This window comes from Juglans microcarpa x Juglans regia, chromosome 6S (assembly GCF_004785595.1).
Source record: "Juglans microcarpa x Juglans regia isolate MS1-56 chromosome 6S, Jm3101_v1.0, whole genome shotgun sequence".
Lineage (NCBI taxonomy): Eukaryota > Viridiplantae > Streptophyta > Magnoliopsida > Fagales > Juglandaceae > Juglans > Juglans microcarpa x Juglans regia.
This window is the reverse complement of record NC_054605.1, coordinates 2,546,714-2,568,003: the sequence shown is the minus strand read 5'-3', so window position 1 is coordinate 2,568,003 and position 21,290 is coordinate 2,546,714. Positions and strand designations below refer to the sequence as shown.

Here is a 21,290-nt window from a genome sequence, read left to right as displayed (position 1 = left end):
GGGCTAGTGGAGACCACGAAGACTGACTGCGGAGAAGATGAAGACTGCAAAACACAGTGACTTCGCAAAACCGTTGGTTTATGGGTACGAGGGTTTGTAGGGTTCGTGGAGACCACAAAGAATGACTACGGAGAAGATGAAGACTGGGCTGCGGCGGCTTTGTGGGGTAGCCAGTTTGTGGAGGATGATAGGGCTTCGTGGAGTAGAAAAGGAAGAAGAAGACAGAGTGGAGGGTAAGTTTTCATGGGGATGAGCGAAATGGGAAAGAAGGCGAAGCGACCCTTTCTGTCTTCGAGGAAAAGGAGCCTAAACGACGACATTCCACTAATTGCCACATCGGATATGATGCTGCGAGGGTTCCCCTACGCGGTTGTGAGTAGCATTTTTTAAAGGATTATATGTGTATGTACACGCCCGTGAAAAGGGTGGAAAGCTAATGTGCAGGATGAGATCGCAAGGCCGAGCATGTGCAAGCGTAATTCATCTTTATACACTATATACATCATATTTATATTTATATTTTTTTTTTATTTTTTTATTCTTAAATTAATTGAATCGTTCTACTCATCATTTATATATTACACATAGATAATGCTAGAGTCACCACTGGGGGCTCCCGCTGGGAGTTTCCACTAGGCTCTAGCATGTATTTTTTCATGTGTTTTTTTAAGAACATCATTAAAATATACTTCATTAATCACAAAGTAAAAAAAATAAAAAAAATATTAGCCTTCCTGTTGGGAGCTTCCACTGGGATTTTTTTTATTTTTTTATTTTACTTTGTGATTAAGGAAGATTTTTTTAATGATGTTGTGAATTTTTTTATTTTTTTAAAATATTTAAAAGTGTTAAAAAAATCTATATAGAAAAAGAACTAAAAATAAATATGAAAAAACATATGCTAGAGCCTAGCGGGAGCGGGAGCCCCAGCAATGGCTCTAGCATTCTCTATCATACATTTAGAAAGAGAAAAAAATAAAAAAATAAAAAATTATGTGTGATGTATGATGTGTGATATATGAACGATGAATATAATTTTTCTATTAGAATACTTGTCAAATTTAAGTTTACAGACCTTGAAGTTATTTTATTCGAATTGGATTTTCAATCCTCGCATCAGAAGCACACGAAGTCCGGCAGCTATAAGATTCGGATATTACAAATTACACGTTAAACAGTATACAACCACAACATCTACATAGGTAGCGTACATTTTGACCACATTAATTTCTTTTTTTTTTAATATATATATATATATATTTATTTATAAACCACGGAATTGTTCTACAGAATAGCTACATGTCGTCCAAGACTCAAACATTCACAACTACAACCTCAGGGACACAATTTCCAATTTTTTTTTTTCTTTTTCTATTTGCCAACAATACAAGAATTTAACGGCAATGGAAAAAAAAAAAATTCAAGTGGATAATATTACAGAAGTAATACTACATGTAGTCGTGGAGTGCATATGTATCGTATAGTCGTTTTAAAAAAGAATGTGATCTACTATTAAAAATTTATTATTTTTTCATATGAATCTCGTATTTATTCACTCTTTTCAAAGTGATTGAATGACACTTGCACACTCACAACTGCAACTATTATTTTTCTAGGTTAAATACTATAGCTTGCTTTTTGGGGTGAGGCTACTTCTAATCTTAACTAAACATTGACAAAGCTCTAAACATTGATCAAATCCTATATAAACAAAATCAAAATCCTAAAGTTTTAAGACCAATACTTTCTCTCCTAATTCAACGGTATTTCAACCCCTTCACACATATCAAATCCTCTCTCTCTCTCTCTCTCTCTCTCTCTCTCTCTCTCTCTCTCCCAGTGCACAACAAGATCATCCCTTAGAGAAAACACACTAGAGGGCTCGCTGCGAATCCTCTCAAAAGAGATGAGTGCTTTTGGAAACGCGCATACAAGTGATGCATGGTTGTTGTTAGCTCGTGCCACTTGCATTGCAAAAGGTGACCGAACTATTACTTTTTAAGAAATCTCAATACATTTTGTTTAAATAAGTTGAGTTTCATTAAGAAAGATTACAAGAAAGCTCTAAAAAATACCTGGAGACAGTAACGACAGCCTGATAATAGCTTGAATGAACCGGTTAGAGGATAGTTCACGAAAGTTGGATGAAATGTGTTCTGCTTTGGGCCTCTTTGAAAATGTAGTTGTTGCCTCCACCTAGATTTACCTCTTATTCTTTTGTTCAAGAAAGATGATGTCGGGTAGCGTTAGGTCATAGATCTATGTGATTTAGGTTGCATTTGGGTAATGAGATATTCTCAGGTAATATGTGAATAATAATGAAAAAATAATAAAAAAATAATGATAGAATATTGAATAGTAATAAAAAGTAATAATAAAATAATGAATAATAATGAAGTATTCTGAGAATGTCTCTCAATACCCAAACTATAAAAACATGTCAAATCTATTTGATAATAAAAAAAGATTTACCACATGATATATCACGTTAAGTGTAAAATTCATTTTTTTTTTAGTAAAATTTGTATACACTCTAACCAGGAGGTAGGCTTGTGCAGGAAACCAATTGGCCTAGCCCGTTCGTGAAACCCGACCCGACCCGACCCGACCCGACCCGAAAAATCAGTTTTAAGTAATGTTTGGATTCGACTCGTACAACCCGGCAACTCAGCTCTTTAAAAACTCAATCCCACATTTTTATCCTCTCCAGATGAAACCTAGTCACTTCTCTTCCTCACGATACCATCACCATTGCCTCTGTTCTCTTTCGTCCGTCCGTTGTCTAGACTATTTCCTTTGCCACTCTCTCTGATTCTCTCTGTCCATGTCTCTACCCATTTCAACTTTCTCTCATTTTGCGGACTCCAACCGTTTGAATAAGTGCCTTAAAAATAAAAAATTGATTCCAAAGCCACTCTGAATGTATGGGTAAACTTGATGGGAATTACCGATGTGAAGAGGACAGAACCTTGGCTAGAGCTTTAGATCTGGGTGAAGAAGCTGGTGATGCGATTCCAGAATAAGGGGATTTGAGCTATCTACAACACTCGACAACTAGGTAAGAAAGTAGAAGGATGTTCTGATCGAAGATCCTGTGTGCTGCCGTTCAAAAACCAGACAGGTGTTCTGGTCGAAGATCCCATGTGCCATTGAAACTGTGAAGTTCTGCAGCAGATCTCTAGCCCTTTCGGTCCTTCTCAATCTCTCTCTCTTTGTTGCTTTTCTCTCTTGCTTTCCTCTGTAACTCTGGGTGAGGTACTCCTCAAAACCCGATGGGAATCACCAGCACAAAGAGGTGGTGTTGTAGGATTCAACAACTAGTTTTTGCTGGCTTGAGCATGTACTCGGCAAAAAATTTAAAATTTAAAATTAAAAAAAAACCACGAGTTGAATCTTCAGGTCAGGTCAGGTCGATTTGACACACTCAGAAAAGCGGGTCGGATCAGATCGGATTCAAATATTGAACGAGTTGCTCGAGTTGCAACCCTACCAAGAGGGGTGACAGTGTGGGATATAAAGCGTATCAAGAGATAAGGAAATAATGTAGCTTATCAATTGACTCAACAAGCAACTTTTTTGTGCATTGGAATTATAGACTTGGAAAATGTAATACCATGTATATCACCTATTGTAATGGCCGAAAAAAATTAAAAAAAGAAAAAAAACAAGGAGGGGTGACTTACTCTAAAGTATTGCACCCGGGTTTTTTTTTTTTTCTCAAATTATGAAGAAAAAAATGAAAAAGAAAAAAAGAAAAAGAAAAATTAAGTGAAGGCAGAGCACCACATAAACGAGGCACCCTAACCTTATCATATACAACATGTCAACATGATGGAATTGGAAGGCAGAGAAATGACCACACGTACTGTCTCTCCCTACCAAAATTGGATTTTTCCGTCCCCACCCTTGCGCCATACTATCCATAGCCACTAATATCGTTTACTCTAAACTTCCTTTTCCCCCATACACCCACACACAACTCTCTCTCTCTCTCTCTCTCCCCATTTGCGAGATTGTTTCTAACCTTAGGAATTCCAGAACGCTGTTGTTTCTTCTCTGTTCTGTCACAAAATTTCTGGTGGAGAGGTAAGATTGTTTCTTCTTCTATATGTCGTAAATTCTGGGAGGGTTCCCTTTCTTCGTGTATATATATTGATATTATTGGGGGCAATTTTATTCCTTGAAAAGCTCAAATTTCTTCCCTTTTTTTGTTGAAAATTTCGGTAATTCATATTGTAGGAACTTAGCTAATTGACTTGGAATTCGTAGACAGCGTAGAATGAGTAATTACTGAGAACTGAAAGGTTTGGTTTTGGGACTGGTGGGGCGTACCCATGCTAATCTTAGTAGGAGGAAGTATGCAAGGAACTATGACTTCTCTGGTGAGTTTGGGAAGTAGTATAGCGTCCGAAAGGTCCCACTCCTCTCTGTTTAGGAGAGTTTCTTTGTCTAAAGGAAATTTCACGGTTAAGAAGAAGAGATGGCACTGTGTGTCTTTGTCTGTCTGTAAATATTCGGTCACAACAACTGACTTCGTCCCCGATCAAGGCAATGCAGTGTCCCTTAATCCATCTAGTAACACCTATAGAGGAGGAGGAGGAGGAGGAGGTAAAGGTGATGAGGGTGATGCAGGTTTCCTTCTTAAGCCTGCTCCTAAGCCAGTGTTGAAATCCTTAGGGTCCAAGGGTGAATCCCTTCCGGTCACTTGGGAACCATCTGGAATCAATGGTGATTCTTCTGATGGTGAAACTTTAGAGGATGCTGACGAGAGGAATAAAGTGATTGAGTCGCTGGGAGAGGTATTGGAAAAGGCAGAAAGGCTAGAAAGTTCGAGATTGAGCGAGTCTGGAAGCAAGAGAGAGAGTGGGTTTGCAAGTAAATCTACATCTACTACGAGTAGTAATTTGACAAGTGGTAAACCGGCTCAAAATTCTAAAACTTTGAAGAGCGTGTGGCGGAAAGGAGACACAGTCGCAACCGTCCAGAAGGTTAAGGGATCATCATCGAAGCCTAGTAACATGACTGGAAAGGAAGAGATGAAAACAGGGCAAGGGGAAAAGATAGACCCTGAAGCCCGTACTTCTTTTACACCCCGTCAACCACCTTTGAGACCTCAACCAAAATTACAAGCAAAGCCTTCTGTAGCTTCTCTGCCTGTCATAAAAAAACCTGTTGTCTTGAAGGATGTTGGGGCAGTTCCAAAATCTCCAGTCACCGATGGAACTGATTTAGAGTCGAAAACTACAGAACGTAAACCGATTTTGATCGACAAATTTGCTTCCAAGAAACCGGTGGTTGATCCTCTGATTGCTCAAGCAGTTTTAGCCCCTCCACGACCAGGAAAAGGCCCTTCCACTGGAAGGTTCAAAGATGATTATCGTAAAAAAAATGCCTCAGCGGGTGGACCACGGAGACGGATGGTTGATGTGGACGATGCTGACATTCCAGATGAGGTATCGATTCCTGGTGCATCCATCGCAAGGAAAGGGAGGAAATGGAGTAAAGCAAGTCGAAAGGCTGCCAGACTTCAGGCTGCCAAAGAGGCAGCTCCTGTAAAAGTAGAAATCCTTGAGGTTGGCGAGGAAGGTATGCTGATTGAGGAGTTAGCCTACAACTTGGTTATTGGTGAAGGTGAGATTCTTGGGTATTTATACTCAAAAGGAATTAAGCCTGATGGGGTGCAAACTCTGGACAAAGATATGGTGAAAATGATTTGTAAAGAGCATGATGTTGAAGTGCTGGATGTTGATCCCATTAAAGTTGAAGAAATGGCGAGAAAGAAGGAAATTTTTGATGAAGAAGACCTAGACAAACTACAAGACCGGCCTCCCGTTATTACTATAATGGGTCACGTGGATCATGGGAAGGTAAGTGGCAGCAATTTGGATCTTCACTTCTGTTTGGACCTTCTGCATCTATTTCCTATTACTTTCTATTGGTATTGCTTTAAATTTTAGTATATCCCTGCAGCTAAACTTTGCTAATATGTTTTTGTTGCTACACCCTTGACAGACAACCCTTTTGGATTATATTCGAAAGAGCAAGGTACATATGGAAGCTTAATCATCTTGATACCCCTTTCAGTTTCTTTTGCAATGCCCATTGTGGGGTCTTATGGATTTGTTATTTGTAGTGATTTCAATTAATTTTGTTTCTATTTCTATTTTGTGTGATACTTTTATGATTTGGCTAAGATGCATAATTTAAGACAAGCTGCCCATTGTCTTGTTCGGCTTTGGTACTGGATTAATATTTTATTGGAGTTTGTGCTGGTTGTGCTATTGTTCAGCTAATGCCTGACTGCTGGATATTTGCAGGTAGCTTCATCTGAAGCAGGTGGCATTACCCAAGGTATTGGCGCATATAAGGTGCAAGTTCCTATAGATGGCAAGGTGCAGCAATGTGTTTTCCTTGATACACCAGGGCATGAGGTACACTTCCAGCTAACATGTTAACTTTTAGCTTTTCTTATTCCTCCCCTTCCCCCGACCTCAAAAAAATATATACATTATTGTTTCCTCTTTTATAATTCATATTTTGTGGTTTTATAGTCTTTGTTTGAATGGTAAATTATCTTTTGCTAGTGCATTTGTAACGACCTAGAGAAAGCACTAGCAACGCCTGCACTACAACCCCAAAATGACTTAGTCAATTTGAAACTTACCTAGTGAAGACTGGTTTCACCTAGTTAGTAGCGAATGTGGGATATAACTCCTGTGATTACCTTTATAATTTACCCACTCTATGTAAATTAATTCCTTTTCTTGATGTGAGACTGGGGTGTTATGAACTTCCCCTTTTAAGTTCCTGATGTCCATGTGAGGTCTATGTCGTACAATCCCATAACTAGTGGTAGGGCTTATTAGGTAACTCTGATACCATATTTAATGACCCAAGGAAACCGCTAGCCGTTATAATTTTAAATGACTAGTCCATTTGAAGCTTATTGAGAATTACTTATAAAACCCAATTTCATATAATAAGTATCTAATGTGGGACTTAACACCTATAACTACCTTTATACTTACTCTATATGAGTTGTTCGTTCCACCAATGTGGGACTGGGGTGTTACAACATTGTTATTTTCTCGTTTGTGATCTGTAATTTTCTTGTGCATTTTGTTATTCCCATTGTTACTTACAAAAACAAATTTCTTGTACGTCTTTTGTTTTATGGATATCTATTATCTCTGCTCCTTTTAGGCCTTTGGAGCAATGAGAGCTCGTGGAGCAAGGGTGACAGACATTGCTATTATTGTAGTCGCTGCTGATGATGGAATCCGTCCTCAAACAAATGAGGCCATAGCTCATGCCAAGGCAGCTGGAGTTCCAATAGTGGTTGCTATAAATAAGGCATGTCAACTATAATTATATGGTTATCATATTTCTTTTTCTTTTTGGGATAATATGATAAAGCGGAAAAACACTTTTGAAATTCTTTTTGCTCTGCTTTGTCATGGCTTCAGGACTTGCTGATTCTCAATCTTATTTCTTCCATTGCACCAGATAGATAAAGAGGGAGCAAATGCAGAACGAGTCATGCAAGAGCTTTCGTCCATTGGTTTAATGCCTGAAGACTGGGGTGGTGATATCCCAATGGTTCAGGTTGTTATATCTCAACTGCAGGGTTTGTAATGACTGATATTGATACTTTATGTAGTTTCTGAAATTGAAATTTTCTTTCTTCGATCTCCTCTAACAGGTTAGTGCTCTTAAAGGGGAGAATATAGATGATCTTTTGGAAACTGTCATGCTCGTTGCCGAGGTGAGTTAGATGTTATTGATGTGCAATTTCTTGTAATAAGTTACAAAAAGGTCTTGCTTATCCACCTCCCCCCCCCCCCCCCCCCCCCCCCCCCCCCCCCCCAAAAAAATGAAATAAATGAAACCTAGTTTTTACTATATTGGTATTCAAAACTTTGGGGAAAGGTTTATTTCTCCATTGTTTGTTTTTTTATTTATCATTATTTGTGCATTCATCTTTCTTTCTGGGGTTCACAACTAGAGTAAAAATTTTGCATGGACTAGTCTTTTGTTCGTATGAAATGATTTATCCTTTGTAATGGGTCACTCTGTCATGGGGTAGGCACAATACCTTTTTCTATAACAGATTTAGGCATTTTTCTTACTTATCAAAAAAAAAAAAAAAAACATATTTAGGCATTAGGATACATGATTTTCACCCTTACACTGAAAAGCCTTGAGAAGCCATAAATACACTAAAATTCAGAATCTACTATAGGTGTGACTTGCTGAAATGTTTCCGAAAATGAAGGCCTATTTAATGTTTTAAAATTTGTGCGCAATAACATGTCAGCTAACCCGATGGTAGAGAAATTATGTAAACAGAGGGCTCTTAGCATACTACCATAGATTTATGGTCGAATACCACTGCATTAAGCCATTGGGGCTTCTGGGAGGAATGGGGGAGGGGGTTACTTCTCATTGTGCTACACAGTGTTTGGAAAAAAATATGCAGATCTTCATCTTGCTGTTTTGACATCTTTCTCCTTTATATCCTTAACATTTGCATGCTTGTTTTAGTTACAAGATTTGAAGGCTAATCCTGATAGAAGTGGAAAGGGCACAGTCATTGAGGCAGGTCTTCACAAAGCTAAAGGGCCACTAGCTACATTTATCGTGCAGAATGGGACACTTAAAGTTGGTGATATAGTAGTTTGTGGAGAAGCCTTTGGAAAGGTTGGTATATAGGAGTTTGAAGCTCTAGAAGTTTCTAGAAGATAACCTATCAAAAAAAAAAAGTTTCTAGAAGATAAAGTATCCTGATCAAAGAATTAAATTTTGCATGCTTAATTATTTAGTTTGATTGTTTTTCCATTATGCCCAATACACATTTTTAAGGGATGTTTTTATTATGCACATGGTCAGGTGCGGGCTTTATTTGATGACGGTGGAAATCGTGTCAAGGAAGCTGGACCCTCTATACCTGTACAGGTATTTACTTTAGTTGATGTGAAGTGGTGAATTGTATTATTTACTTTATATTTTAATGCTTCCCTCGGTGAGATGGATTAGACATCACGTAAATGTTTCTAACATGTGAAATGTTTAATTGAAATGGTGGCTAAAGACCATTGTAAGCGTTTGATCTTCAGACTGTTTTTCTATTACTTTACTATCTTGAAGAAGAGGTGAATTTAATAATTTAAAATTTTATTCTGAAAATTTGTATTTAGCAGTGTATCATGATGTTGCCTCCTGTGGAGTTATTCGAATCAAATAATATTTTAATATCAGTCCTTAATTACCCCCCTTAATGAATATCACCATGTTTGAAAATTTTCTTGCAAAGTCAAATTGTAGAAATCTTTGCATCAACTTCCTATATTACATTCAATTAATATATATATTTTTAATTCTTTTGATAACCATATTTTCGTGTTTTACTTTTTTTAGCTTATCGTTAAGAGTTTGAAAAATAATAGAGATTTGGATACAATGGAAATAACAATGAGTGGACAAAAATACTTGTACTCCCCCCCCCCCCCCTTTTTTTTTATTAAAAAATGCCTTAGATTGTAATCTTGGCTAATCATGCGAAAAATGAAGTTCTCATCGCCTCAACCCACGGAAGGAAAATTATTGGTCGGAAGATCTGATGGACTTTGGTGTCTCCCCTCCCCCATTTGACCAGTACATGCAAAAAGCGTAGCTTATAACGTATAATTTTGAGCAGAAGAACAAAATCTCTGTGATTGGATGCCTTCTTTAACAGCAATACACAAGGTCTAGCAAAGATATATGGTCCATGTTAACCCTTTTTTCTTTAATTCCTTGAACTTTTGGTTCAACTTTTAGCTTGTAATTTATGTCTATGTGCATTCGCAGGTGATTGGATTAAATCATGTTCCAATTGCTGGTGATGAATTTGAGGTTGTTGATTCCCTCGAAATTGCACGTGAAAAGGCTGAGTTGCGTGCTGAATCATTACGAAATGAACGTATCTCAGCTAAGGCTGGAGATGGGAAGGTTACACTTTCTTCCTTGGCTTCTGCAGTTTCAACAGGAAAGCTCTCTGGATTAGACTTGCACCAGCTGAATATTATCCTGAAGGTTGATGTTCAGGTACGCATATTTATTTTATGTATTTTTTTTTAAGTAAATAAGTTTTGTATACTTTCTGTCTTGCGCTTTACTTTCTCTGGATTAAACTTGCACCAGCGGAATAAATTTTTGTTAGAATTTACAAGAAAAGCAAGGCTATGGAAGGGGGTACACCAGGGCAGGGATTAAAGAATGTGGCTCTTGAAAATTCTAAGGGTTGAATGAAGTAAAAGGGGAGACATAGCTGGTGTATTTATAGGATACATGACTTAGGCTTCACGATTCCTAGGCTCTTTGGATATGGAGGCAGGGAGAACGTCTTATTGAATAAGGATTTCATGCAGTTGAGTTTTCTCAAGGTTTCCTAATGTATTGGCAGCTAGGTTTATGTGGATATTTTGATTGCTACTTAGGGCTATAGAGCTCATAATGTGGCGGCAAGGCTGTGGTTTGAGTCGATTGAAATTCCAAAAACTCTTGCGGCAATGAGGTTTGAGAGTGGTGGCATAACACAGATGGCTGTATAGACCTGGTTCTTGGAGGTTTCTTGGAGATTTTCTTGTTTGTTGGATGTTCAAAGGTATTCTAATGGGGCTAGGGGTTTGGCAGCCGTTTTTTTGGATGTTCTTGGATTTAATTGGTCGTAGAAGCCAGCTCCTTGCGAGTTTCCTGCAGCTTTTTAGTTTTCAACCAAAATTAGGAGTCCTAATGACTGTATATCGGTAGCAGCATAATGAGGATATAGGTTAACCTATGTCACAGTTCTAATGGTTCAAAATAATACTGCAGTGTTGGCCAGCTACAATTCTAGGGCTTCTTGACTTCACTTTTTCTAGTAAAACTAGGATTCCTAGTCCATCTAGGAATATGGAAATTTCAAGATTCCTGTATTTTTCCTATTTGGAGAGTAGATTCTATTAGGAATACTCTTAACAGCGATATTGGATTAATTGACACCAAGTAATGTGTAAAGACTTATAGATCTATGGGTCTAAATTGGAAAATTCACTCTGCCATGAAAATCTAGGGCGGAGTGAATTTTCCAACCCGCTAAGTGGACTTACCAATTTGCCAATGCTGGAATTGGTAATCCAACCTGTTAAGTGGACTAATTAATGTATAGCAAATCATATTAATTAGTAATCCAACCTGTTAAGTGGATTACTATCCACTTAACAAATTTTGGTTCTTCAGATTAGTAATCCAACTTGTTAAGTGGACTAATTAATGTATAGCAAATCATATTAACTTTATAAATTTTGGTTACGTCTTTCTTGCCTTTATATCCTTGAATAATATAAAACAAAAGATTTTGTGAAATTCGGAATGATCTATATTTACTTATCCTGCTAAATTAAAGTTGCATGCAAGCACTGCCTCTGTATGAACTTCTTGAGAATGTTATAAAAAACTGGTATGGACAGCAAGTGTAAGGCACATGCTTGGTTCCCCATATCCAGCAATCAAAAGAATTAACCTCAAAAGAGATATCTAATAGTTTAACCATGCCAAGTTGGAGGTACAAATTAGTAGGAACACCCCATGTATGTTACAAGCTCAGGTAATTCATTGATGCTTTGTTTCATAATGAGCATTGTAAGGAACAAGTCATCAAAATAAAACACATAAAAGTACTTGTACATACAACAAACAGAATCTAAAGCATGTAGTTTCAAAAGCCACCAAAGTTTCAAAAGCCATCAATAATGATAATAAAGAGCTATGTAGTTTCATGCGAATCATCATAAGTAGATAAAACTTTACATCTATAACGCATTTTCCTTGGGCTTCAAAAGGTGAGGCTTGAATGCAGACAATGAACCATTATCTTGAGGAAGTCCTTGCAATTTTGTCCAGGTCCTTAATGCCATCCTATGATCAAAAGGATAAGTTGATGTGCATTTCTATCATATGGAAAGACATGAAAAACTGGTTTATTTGTTTTGTTTGTATAGTCTAACAACAAATTCAGAACACAAGAAGTAGCCAATGAAGAGAGCATTGAGTTAGCAAGAAATTTGTGAACAGATTGCAGAGAGAGAGAGAGAGAGAGAGTTGACGTAAATTTCATATTAGGTTTGATATTAGGTTTCATATTGCTTTTCCCTTTTCGTTTTGATGTTCTATTGTACCTACCGGAAGTAAGTTGTTAGCTGGTTTGTTTCTTGGTATCAGGGCAGCTGGACAATATTTGTCAGCAAAGCATAGCTCCCTCCTATAGATTATTCTATTAGTTTCAGCTCTCCATTTTAGTTGCCTTTTTTTCCCTAAGCTGCATAGCTGACGGTTTTTTCCCTAACTACACAAGTAAGTTTTGTGTAGTTGTCATATTTTTTTCCCTAGGCTGCATAGCGGACAGTTTTTACACAATGCAACCGTGCAACATTGATGGATCAAAAGAACCCATTTCTACTACATTCGAAGACATGGAACATTGACATAAGCATTGACATAACTCCGACACAACAAAGCACATGCTCGCTCTTATAATACAAGGTTATCACACGCTAAAAAAACTTCATAAAAAAAGTCGTATTTTTTCGAATAAATACTTTGTCCCAAGTAAAATTGAAGTGCGTTTAGAATGATTTTTTCCCAAGCTAAAAAATAGAGTACATTTAGAATATATTTTTTTCCTCAGAATATATCTGTAATTGTTTTTCAAAATCTAAATATAGTTTCGAACCACTCATATCTTTAAGATAAAGAATGATATTAGCACTGGTTTTCCAAAATTAAAAGAGCCTCGTCTATCCTGAGGCAATTCAAACCAAGATATAGAGGAACATAAATATAGAAGCACCAACAATAGAAGTAACAGAGTATACAACAACATAAGAGCAAAGAAATAAAACTATACGAGAGAAATGATACGTATTTCACCAAGCAAGATTTTAAAGACCAGATGCTTCTCTATGCTGCACCAAACTGCCACCCCAAGACATTTTTTTTAGAAGTAAAAGTAAAAATTTATTAATAGGAAAAGGCATAGCCCAAGTACATAGGAAGGATACACAGAACATGCCTAAGTACCACTAAGCACCAGTGAGGGATACAAGCAAATCATGAAAACTGTCCTCATTCCAAATTATGACGGAAACCCAAGAAAATAATGTATTATAAAAGAATCTCTTCATCTTATCCAAGGAACGCTCCTGGTCTTCAAAACATCTCTGATTTCTCTCCATCCACAAACACCACATAATGCAAAGAGGGATAATTTTCCACACAGCAGCAATGTGATTATTTCCCCTAATACTGTCCAGCACTTGAAAATAACCATAACTCTTCTAGGCATAACCCATGGCACACTGGTCCGGTTAAGGATCTCATTCCACAAGAACTGAGCCACCTCACAATGTAACAATAGCTGGTCCAAGGATTCCCCATTTTTCTTTCACAAGAAATGCCGATCCATAATGATGAGACCACGTTTCCTCAAATTGTCAGTGGTGAGGACTCTCCCAAGAGATGCATTCCGTATAAAGAAAGCTAATCTTTTTTTTTTTTTTTTGATAAGTATAAAGAAAGCTAATCTTAGGAGGGACCTTACACTTCCAAATAGCCGTCCAAGGAAAACCACGATCATTAGAGAAACCCAAGAGGGCCTTATAATAGGAACGCACCAAGAACCTTTTACTCCCATCAGGAATCCTAATCATCCTATCCTCCATCATGAGTCAAAAAAATCAGCAAACGTTCCAAGTTCCCAGTCATGAGCTGCTCTCAAAAACTGACATTCCAATAGAAAGAACCATTAAAACCACCCCAAGATGTGCTCAATTTCAAGTAAAAATGCCAAAATAGGCCAAAAACAGGACCGCAACAAACTTAAAATTAAGGAAACAAGGAAGCTGCAAGATGCGCACCAGGGGTGTAAGTTATTTGGTCCAGACTGGAAAACCCAACCGGACCGAATGGTCCAGTCCATATATACCTTAGAATTTCGGTTTTCGGTCCAGTCCAAGGGTGTGATTGTTTTGGACCGGGCTGGACCGGACTGACCGAAATATATATAGTTTTTTCAAATATTTTTTATAGATATTATTTTATATAATAGTTATATAAGTTAATTATGTAATTTTCAAATAACCTATCACCATTGATCATATGTATTTGGAGTTTGGATGATATTGCATTTTTGAATTTCATTTTCTCTATTTTTTTTTTCTAACTTTATTATGATGATTGCTAGTTCTCATGGATGGATATGGATAATTTTGATAATTTTTGCAACTTTATAAGGCTATTTTCAAGTACAAAATGTGCAAATAAAGATAAATAGTTGATATTCAAAAGTGTAAACATTGTGAGCTTTTTTGTATTGATGGGCCGAAAATAGTTAAAATACACATTAGAAGTGATTTTGGGCTTTTTGTATGTTTGACGCATTTACACTGGCCCGGACTGAATTTGACCGAATGGACTGACCTAACCGATGGCTACTAGTTTGGTCCAGTCTATAGGGGTAATCGGTCCGGAAAAAGGGTGGACCGAAATTTTCGGTCTACGAGCCCCCTGGCCAGCAGACCAGCTGGACCGATTACACCCCTAATGGGCACACCAAGAAAGAGATGGAGACAACAGAATGATGGTTTGCGATAGGTGTAGCACAAAATGGGGGCCGGGACAGGAACATAAATATCTAGAAGAGTAGAATCCACATCTGCCACAAGAGCAATCAATGAAGACTAAATCCATCCACATTGTTGTACCTAGCAAATCCAGAGATTAGACATGCAACTGAAAGGTTTGATATGGAGCTGATCAGGGAAAGCTGTTTTCATGCAAAAGCTGACCGCGAACGTGTACTGTTCTGACATGGAGCCGAAACTGTAGAGCCACATCCTGAAAGCTGGCTGTGTGACCCTCACCATTGTGTCGCAGAGTTGGATTCAATGCTACCAAAGCAAGAACCTCTGGACTTCCCTATCGTAAAGCAAGAATCTCAGAACCTCTACTGGAAAGAAAGAACAATCAAATTGGAAATTGATTTGAATCCAACTGAAAAGCAAGCCTGATAGAGTTGCAAACAGAAGTCAACCTATTCGCAGGCTAAGCTATCCGAAACACACAGATTTTCCCATCATACCAATTTTTGAAATAATAAATTGAAAAGAGTAGAGAATTTAAACAGAGACTCACATGAAGGCAGTACTTGGCCAAGAGAATTGACAATGCCTGCATTAACATTGAAAAGATCATCATGGGTCACTTTGGTGTATGTGTGTGTTAGTTTTGCAGGGAGGGAAAAGGGGGAAAAAAGCAAACAAGAAGATAAGTCTGTGCAAATCGAGCAGAATAAGCATCAAACATAATCAAATACAGAAATGTTGAAACATGAGAAAAAAGGTTACTGGTTTTAGAGAGAAAAATGGCGTACCGACATGAATTCCACAGCAAGAAACTTTTCTGGGAAAAGAGCCGGAAATAAAAAGGGAAAAGCAAATGAAAAACCGGAGAGAGAGAGAGAGAGAGAGAGAGAGAGAGAATGATGACAAGGACATTGGACGGACACAAGCTGCACCACAAGTGTAATAATATATGATAAGACAAAAAAGCCAATAACTTCAGCAAGTATCCAAAGGTAAAGCAGCACCTATGTATAACCAGTTGGGGGCAACAAGTAGAGCCATTTGGAAGGACAAAAAACCCAATGAGAAAAAATTTGTTCCTGACATAATTATGTATAATTTAATGATATCTAATAAGTTTTTAGATTCTCTCTTGTGAATGAAAATTTGAATGTGTGTCGGATCAATTCATTTGTTGGACAATTGGTTATGATTAGCAGAAATATATGGTGCTTGCGCACATATCATTTCTTCTCAACTATGTAGCTTTATTTACGAGTTACCGAAGTTAAATTCTCTTCATCATGAGCAGGGATCCATTGAGGCTGTCAGACAAGCGCTACAGGTGCTCCCACAAGATAATGTCACCTTAAAGTTCCTCTTGCAAGCAACAGGTGATATAAGCTCTAGCGACATTGATCTTGCAGTTGCCAGCAAAGGAATTATTTTGGGATTCAATGTCCGAGCTCCAGGTTCTGTGAAAAGCTATGCTGAAAACAAAGGTGTTGAGATGAGACTCTACAGAGTCATCTATGAACTTATTGATGATGTGCGGAATGCAATGGAAGGACTCCTAGAGCCTGTTGAGGTGAATTCAGATAGCTTATTTTAATTATGTTATTTTACTGAAGATGCTGTGCATAGATGCCATGCATGGTGGATATTATGTATGTCCAATTGTGCTCAAGAGATTTTATTGTGCACTTAAGGTGGCAGTTTGCCTAGGTGTCAAATTTATCTAACCTTCCAATCTTTGGACAAACCTTTTTTTATAAAAGTTTTGAATGGATACAAGTTCTTGAAATCTCCTTTTTCTTCATTCATCTGAAACACAAAGATCATAATGAAGTGTCTTATTTAATATGGATACGATATTTCACATGGGCTCCAAACATTGCTGTAATAAGACCAACATAGCCTTAACCCAATTGCTTGTGTTGGTTATGGAATTACCTGTATTACCTGTATTTAGCTGTCAGGGGCTTATTTTCTACTAAATACTTGTGATAATGTCATTTTTCACCACCTTTACCTTCAGTATTATTAATCTTGAATGGTCCTTTTGGTACTTTATAAAACAAAATTTCAGCTCAGAAGGGGGGGAAAAAAAGGACCATATTGTGCTTGTCTAGATCCATTCATTAATCTTTTAGGTTTGGGATTGCTCGTTGGCCTCTATTCCATAGTATAAAAATATATGAAGAAAGCTTCCTGGTGACTTACTAGATAAATTATGTGTTATTCTCTTTGCCTGGACATGCTTGCATGATCGGGAATCGGCATCTATAGCATAGTTCAACCTCGTCAGCAATGTCATATACTGTTTACTACCACTTTATATGCATGCATGTGTATGTGTGTATGTGTATGTGCGTGTATAAGATGCCTGTACAATGCACAAGCATGAGTGTCTGCTTAATGCTTACAATTGAAAGTTATTGTTCTTATGTTGATAGGATCAACTAACAATTGGTTCAGCTGAAGTCCGAGCCATTTTTAGCAGTGGCAGCAGTCGTGTTGCTGGTTGCATGGTGATAGATGGAAAAGTAGTAAAAGGCTGCGGCATTCGGGTCATTCGAAAGGGAAAAGTAGTTTATACTGGCGTTCTTGATTCATTGAGACGAGTTAAGGAAGTTGTGAAAGAGGTATGACTTTGAACAAATTTTGCACTGTTTTGTAATACATGGATACGCCCACATTTTGTATTCTGTCCTTAATCAAACAAATATGCGTGTGTAATTGATCTTCTTGTCTCTCTGATGTTTTTCTAAACTTCCCATCTTTTATCGATTCTACTAGAAATCATAGAAGAAACTGTTACAAGTGTGAGTTTATTGGATTGTTTCATCAGTGGTGTTGGGTTAGAGGGATCTTCTAGCAATTCAGATTTTTTTTTTTCTTTTGATAAGTAAAAAATATTATATATCAAAGGAGAAACCAAGTACACTGAATGTATACAAGAAAACACCTTGCCCAAAATGACCCAAAAAGACCCTAATGACCCAAAAATGACCTAGCAATTCAGATTATGCTAAATCACCTTACGATGGACAATCATGTCTTTGATATCCAGTGCTTAGGACTGGGAAAAAATGAAACCATTGCCATGCGCACATACATATAGTTATATGTTCTCATGTACATGATCCTGTGTGTGCTGTGTCATGGGGGCTGCCTAGGAGGTGGCGTTGTGTGGATGGTAGATAAGAGAGAGAGAGAGGAGTAATACTGGTGGAAATATCAGTCAAGTTTACATATTTGCAGCATTGTCTCGTTTTTAACATTAAAGCACGGATAAAGAATAAAAACTTATTTTAAGCTTGGCTTTGTTCCTAGGACTTAATACCTTAGGTTTTACTTGTCACTGCCTAGCACAATTTTCATCTAAATGTGATTTGAAAACACTTGAAACCTGAGTTCATACCTGCTGTTGTCTCACACAACTTTGAGATAAAGGCAGAGTTAATGATGGTGAAAACCCTAAAAGTTAGTTAATTATAGGAAGTGCGTTTTAATTAAATATTTTAGAGGTGAATAAGTACAAAGGTAGTGTTATGCTGTTGTTGAAACAAATGAAAATAAATGATTCGGTGTTGGTTAAACAAATTTCAAAATTGGTTTAACTCTGTTTCCTATTTAACCATTTGGTGGGTTTTTGGACAGTAGAATTAAGAGGAAGGCAAATGCTTCTAAATTTCTTTCTTTCTCGTGCCTGATTCAATTACTCCTGGTCTTCTTTCCATTCTTTTACCATTTTTGATTGAGAGCAATCAAAAGGTGAAAGTGTGATCACCATTCTAATGGATATGCCATGTGCCAACATTTACTGTAGGGCATAAACAGTAATGTCTTACTCTGATGGCTGAAATGGATATAATTATAATGTGTCGTGTTTGCTGGCTTTATCATTCTCTTGTCTGGAATTGAAAGCTATAGGTCATCTAGAACTTAATTCAAAACTGGAAAAGACCCTTAAAACTAACGGTTTCTTATTAGTCCGGTATTTTCATGAATAATTATTTGTCTTTGCTGGTTACTATTAGGATTTTTCCCTCCCTCCCTCTCTCTCTCTCTCTCTCTCTCTCTCTCTCTCTCTCTCTATATATATATATATATATATATACTTCCCTGGAGGTTATTGAGTAGGATGTAGAGCTTTAACTTGATGCGTAGCATATGTTTTTCCAGTATCAATGTAAGGCCATTTTTTACAGAAGGATATCTTGTGCTTTACTTCATCATAAGCGTGTATTTAAGTGTTCTTTTGTATACTTCATGTGTACATGGGCTTCGCCTACTTCTTTCGTATCAATAAAATTTTCATTTTACTCATCAAAAAATTTTTTTACGGCCAAATCTATGCAGGAACAGAGTAATTGTCATGAATATTCTTGTAGTCCTATTGTCCATTTTGCATTGTTTTCTCTCTTTTAAAATGCAGTGTGTCCTCTTGGCCAGGTAACTGCTGGACTAGAATGTGGGCTTGGAATGGAGGATTATGGTGATTGGGAGGCGGGAGATGTTCTCGAGGCCTTCAGTACAATTCAGAAGAAGCGGACCCTTGAAGAGGCATCGGCTTCCATGGCAGCTGCACGTGAAGGAGTAGGATCTGAACCGTAGAAAAGCATGTGGCTAACAAATTGCCTTCTAAGCTTTTTTCCTCGAGGAATCCGTGTGCCTTTTTCCCTCAACACAGAGGCACCACTGTCCGATTGGCGCTTCGGCAATGCTTTCCCAGTATTAATTGGTTACTTCGCATCACTTACAATTGACTGGAGTGTTTCTGCCAAGGACATGAGCTTCTAGTGGTTTTGCCTTTTGTTATGTGCGCATGATTATGTACATAACGATATCATATTTAGCTTCTTTTTGTAAAGGGGAAACATTTATTCAAGCGGTAAAATTTCAACATGGACAAAGCTTTATCAACTGCATAAAGAATTCAGGAAGAAAGTTATAAGATTCATTTTGGTGCAGTGACATGGATGCATAATTTCTATCAGCTCTTGTTGGCAGCCATTCCAAAGGGCTGAAAATTGTTCCAAAGGGCAATGCTTCATGACATTATTGAGGCATCTCCTTTTTGAGTCCTTCCATTGCATAGACAGAGTGATCTTTGGAAACAAGCTTTTATTTATGATTCTCATATCATATGATGAATTTGACCAAAATTATCAAGTTTGTTTGATACTGACCAATAAAAAAGTGACATTGTTACTTATCAAAAAAGAAAAAAAAAAAAAGTGACATTGTTACAAAATACATCTGTGATAATGGAGAAAGGACTAGAAATGAAGATAAACTCTAATGCCAAGAGAAATATCATGTTGATAAGGAGCATTATAAGGATAAAATGAAACATGTTGATATGTGAGAGAAAAATATCATGCCTTGAGGTGTGAACCTAATCCAATTTCCCATCACGTATCAGCAGCATCATCTAGTTGTAATGAAATTATACAAACCAAGTGGTAAACTAATTCAGCCTTGTTTTGGTTTGAAGTAAAGGTAGAGCTTCCGTCGAAAAAGATGTCTATATATATAAAAAAAAAAAGCCAATTGAGGGATTACAAATGAAAAAGAACAAGTGCCAATGACAAACAAACGAGGAGAAGAGTTCACGTGATATTTTCTTCAATGAATTCTTCTGTGCATTAAACGGAAATGTTGAATGTGTTGTTCTTTTTGTATGTGAATGGTGTCTATTGTACGTATCAGGGATAGAGAGAAAAGATTTGATGATATTTTTCTCTGTTGAAAAAGGTAGGTGCCTTCTCAAAATACCCTATTCTTGATACCTATCTTCCTAACTATCTGCATGTGGTGTGTCTAAGCTTGACGTGTTATGTCCCAAACTCTCTGAAGAGATGCGTGAATATGAAAATGCCCAACATCCATAACTCAAGAGGTGTACAACATATGCAAAATACGTATGCATAGTTCGATATGATCCAACAACTAATGAAGAACTAGGTTAAAATTAGCTGACGCATTGTGTTGGATGTTGTTAAAAATAATTAGAAACCCTTTTGTCGCATAAGACTGTGAGATACAATTTTCATGGTGGGGATCTTGAAACTTCGATAGAATTTGTATTTGTAGAACCCAAAGGTTGTATGTTGAAGTTAATTAACTGCTTGTAACTCCCCCACCCATATAGACGCTATATAGGTTATGGGGTACCCATTACTAACATATGTTACACCGTTAAGTTCTAAATTTTTATATTTTTATCCAGGTGGAGGAATTGAAAAAACTAATTAACTATTGATATGTAATGCCCCAAACCCAAAAAGTTAAGGTAACATCAAATTCATAACTTAGCGTGATAACATATCAATAACAACTGAAGTTTATCACTTAAAATACTACCAGTAATAGTTCCTTTTATGCTTTAATTTTAGGTGTTTCTTTTGTATACTACCCGTGTAATTGGCTGTCTTTTTTTTTTCCCTATAAAATCTTTAATAAAAAACATACATGAGTATAGCTTAGTTGCATTCTTTTCTTCATTCCATAGGTTTAGAGTTGCCATGGGTGTAAGCAAGAGAGAACACCTACCTCATAATAGAGTACCCCGAAGAATAATTCTCTTGGTAGCTAAGATTTACGTAAATATCCTTCACCATTAGCATATGAAGTCCTGAATGA

General features: G+C 37.1%; 1 protein-coding gene across 1 annotated transcript; it reads left to right on the top strand.

The window, feature by feature from the left end:
* The first annotated feature begins 3,885 nt into the window (after window positions 1-3,885).
* LOC121236502 (translation initiation factor IF-2, chloroplastic) lies at window positions 3,886-19,605 on the top strand. Its single transcript, XM_041132944.1, has 13 exons — window positions 3,886-4,086; window positions 4,240-5,867; window positions 6,013-6,045; window positions 6,318-6,431; window positions 7,204-7,353; window positions 7,507-7,605; window positions 7,703-7,765; window positions 8,545-8,700; window positions 8,890-8,955; window positions 9,850-10,086; window positions 15,952-16,227; window positions 17,096-17,284; window positions 19,098-19,605. The coding sequence occupies exons 2-13, from the start codon at window positions 4,335-4,337 to the stop codon at window positions 19,257-19,259; spliced, it is 3,078 nt and encodes a 1,025-aa protein (XP_040988878.1). The 5' UTR covers window positions 3,886-4,086; window positions 4,240-4,334; the 3' UTR covers window positions 19,260-19,605.
* Window positions 19,606-21,290: the final 1,685 nt, after the last annotated feature.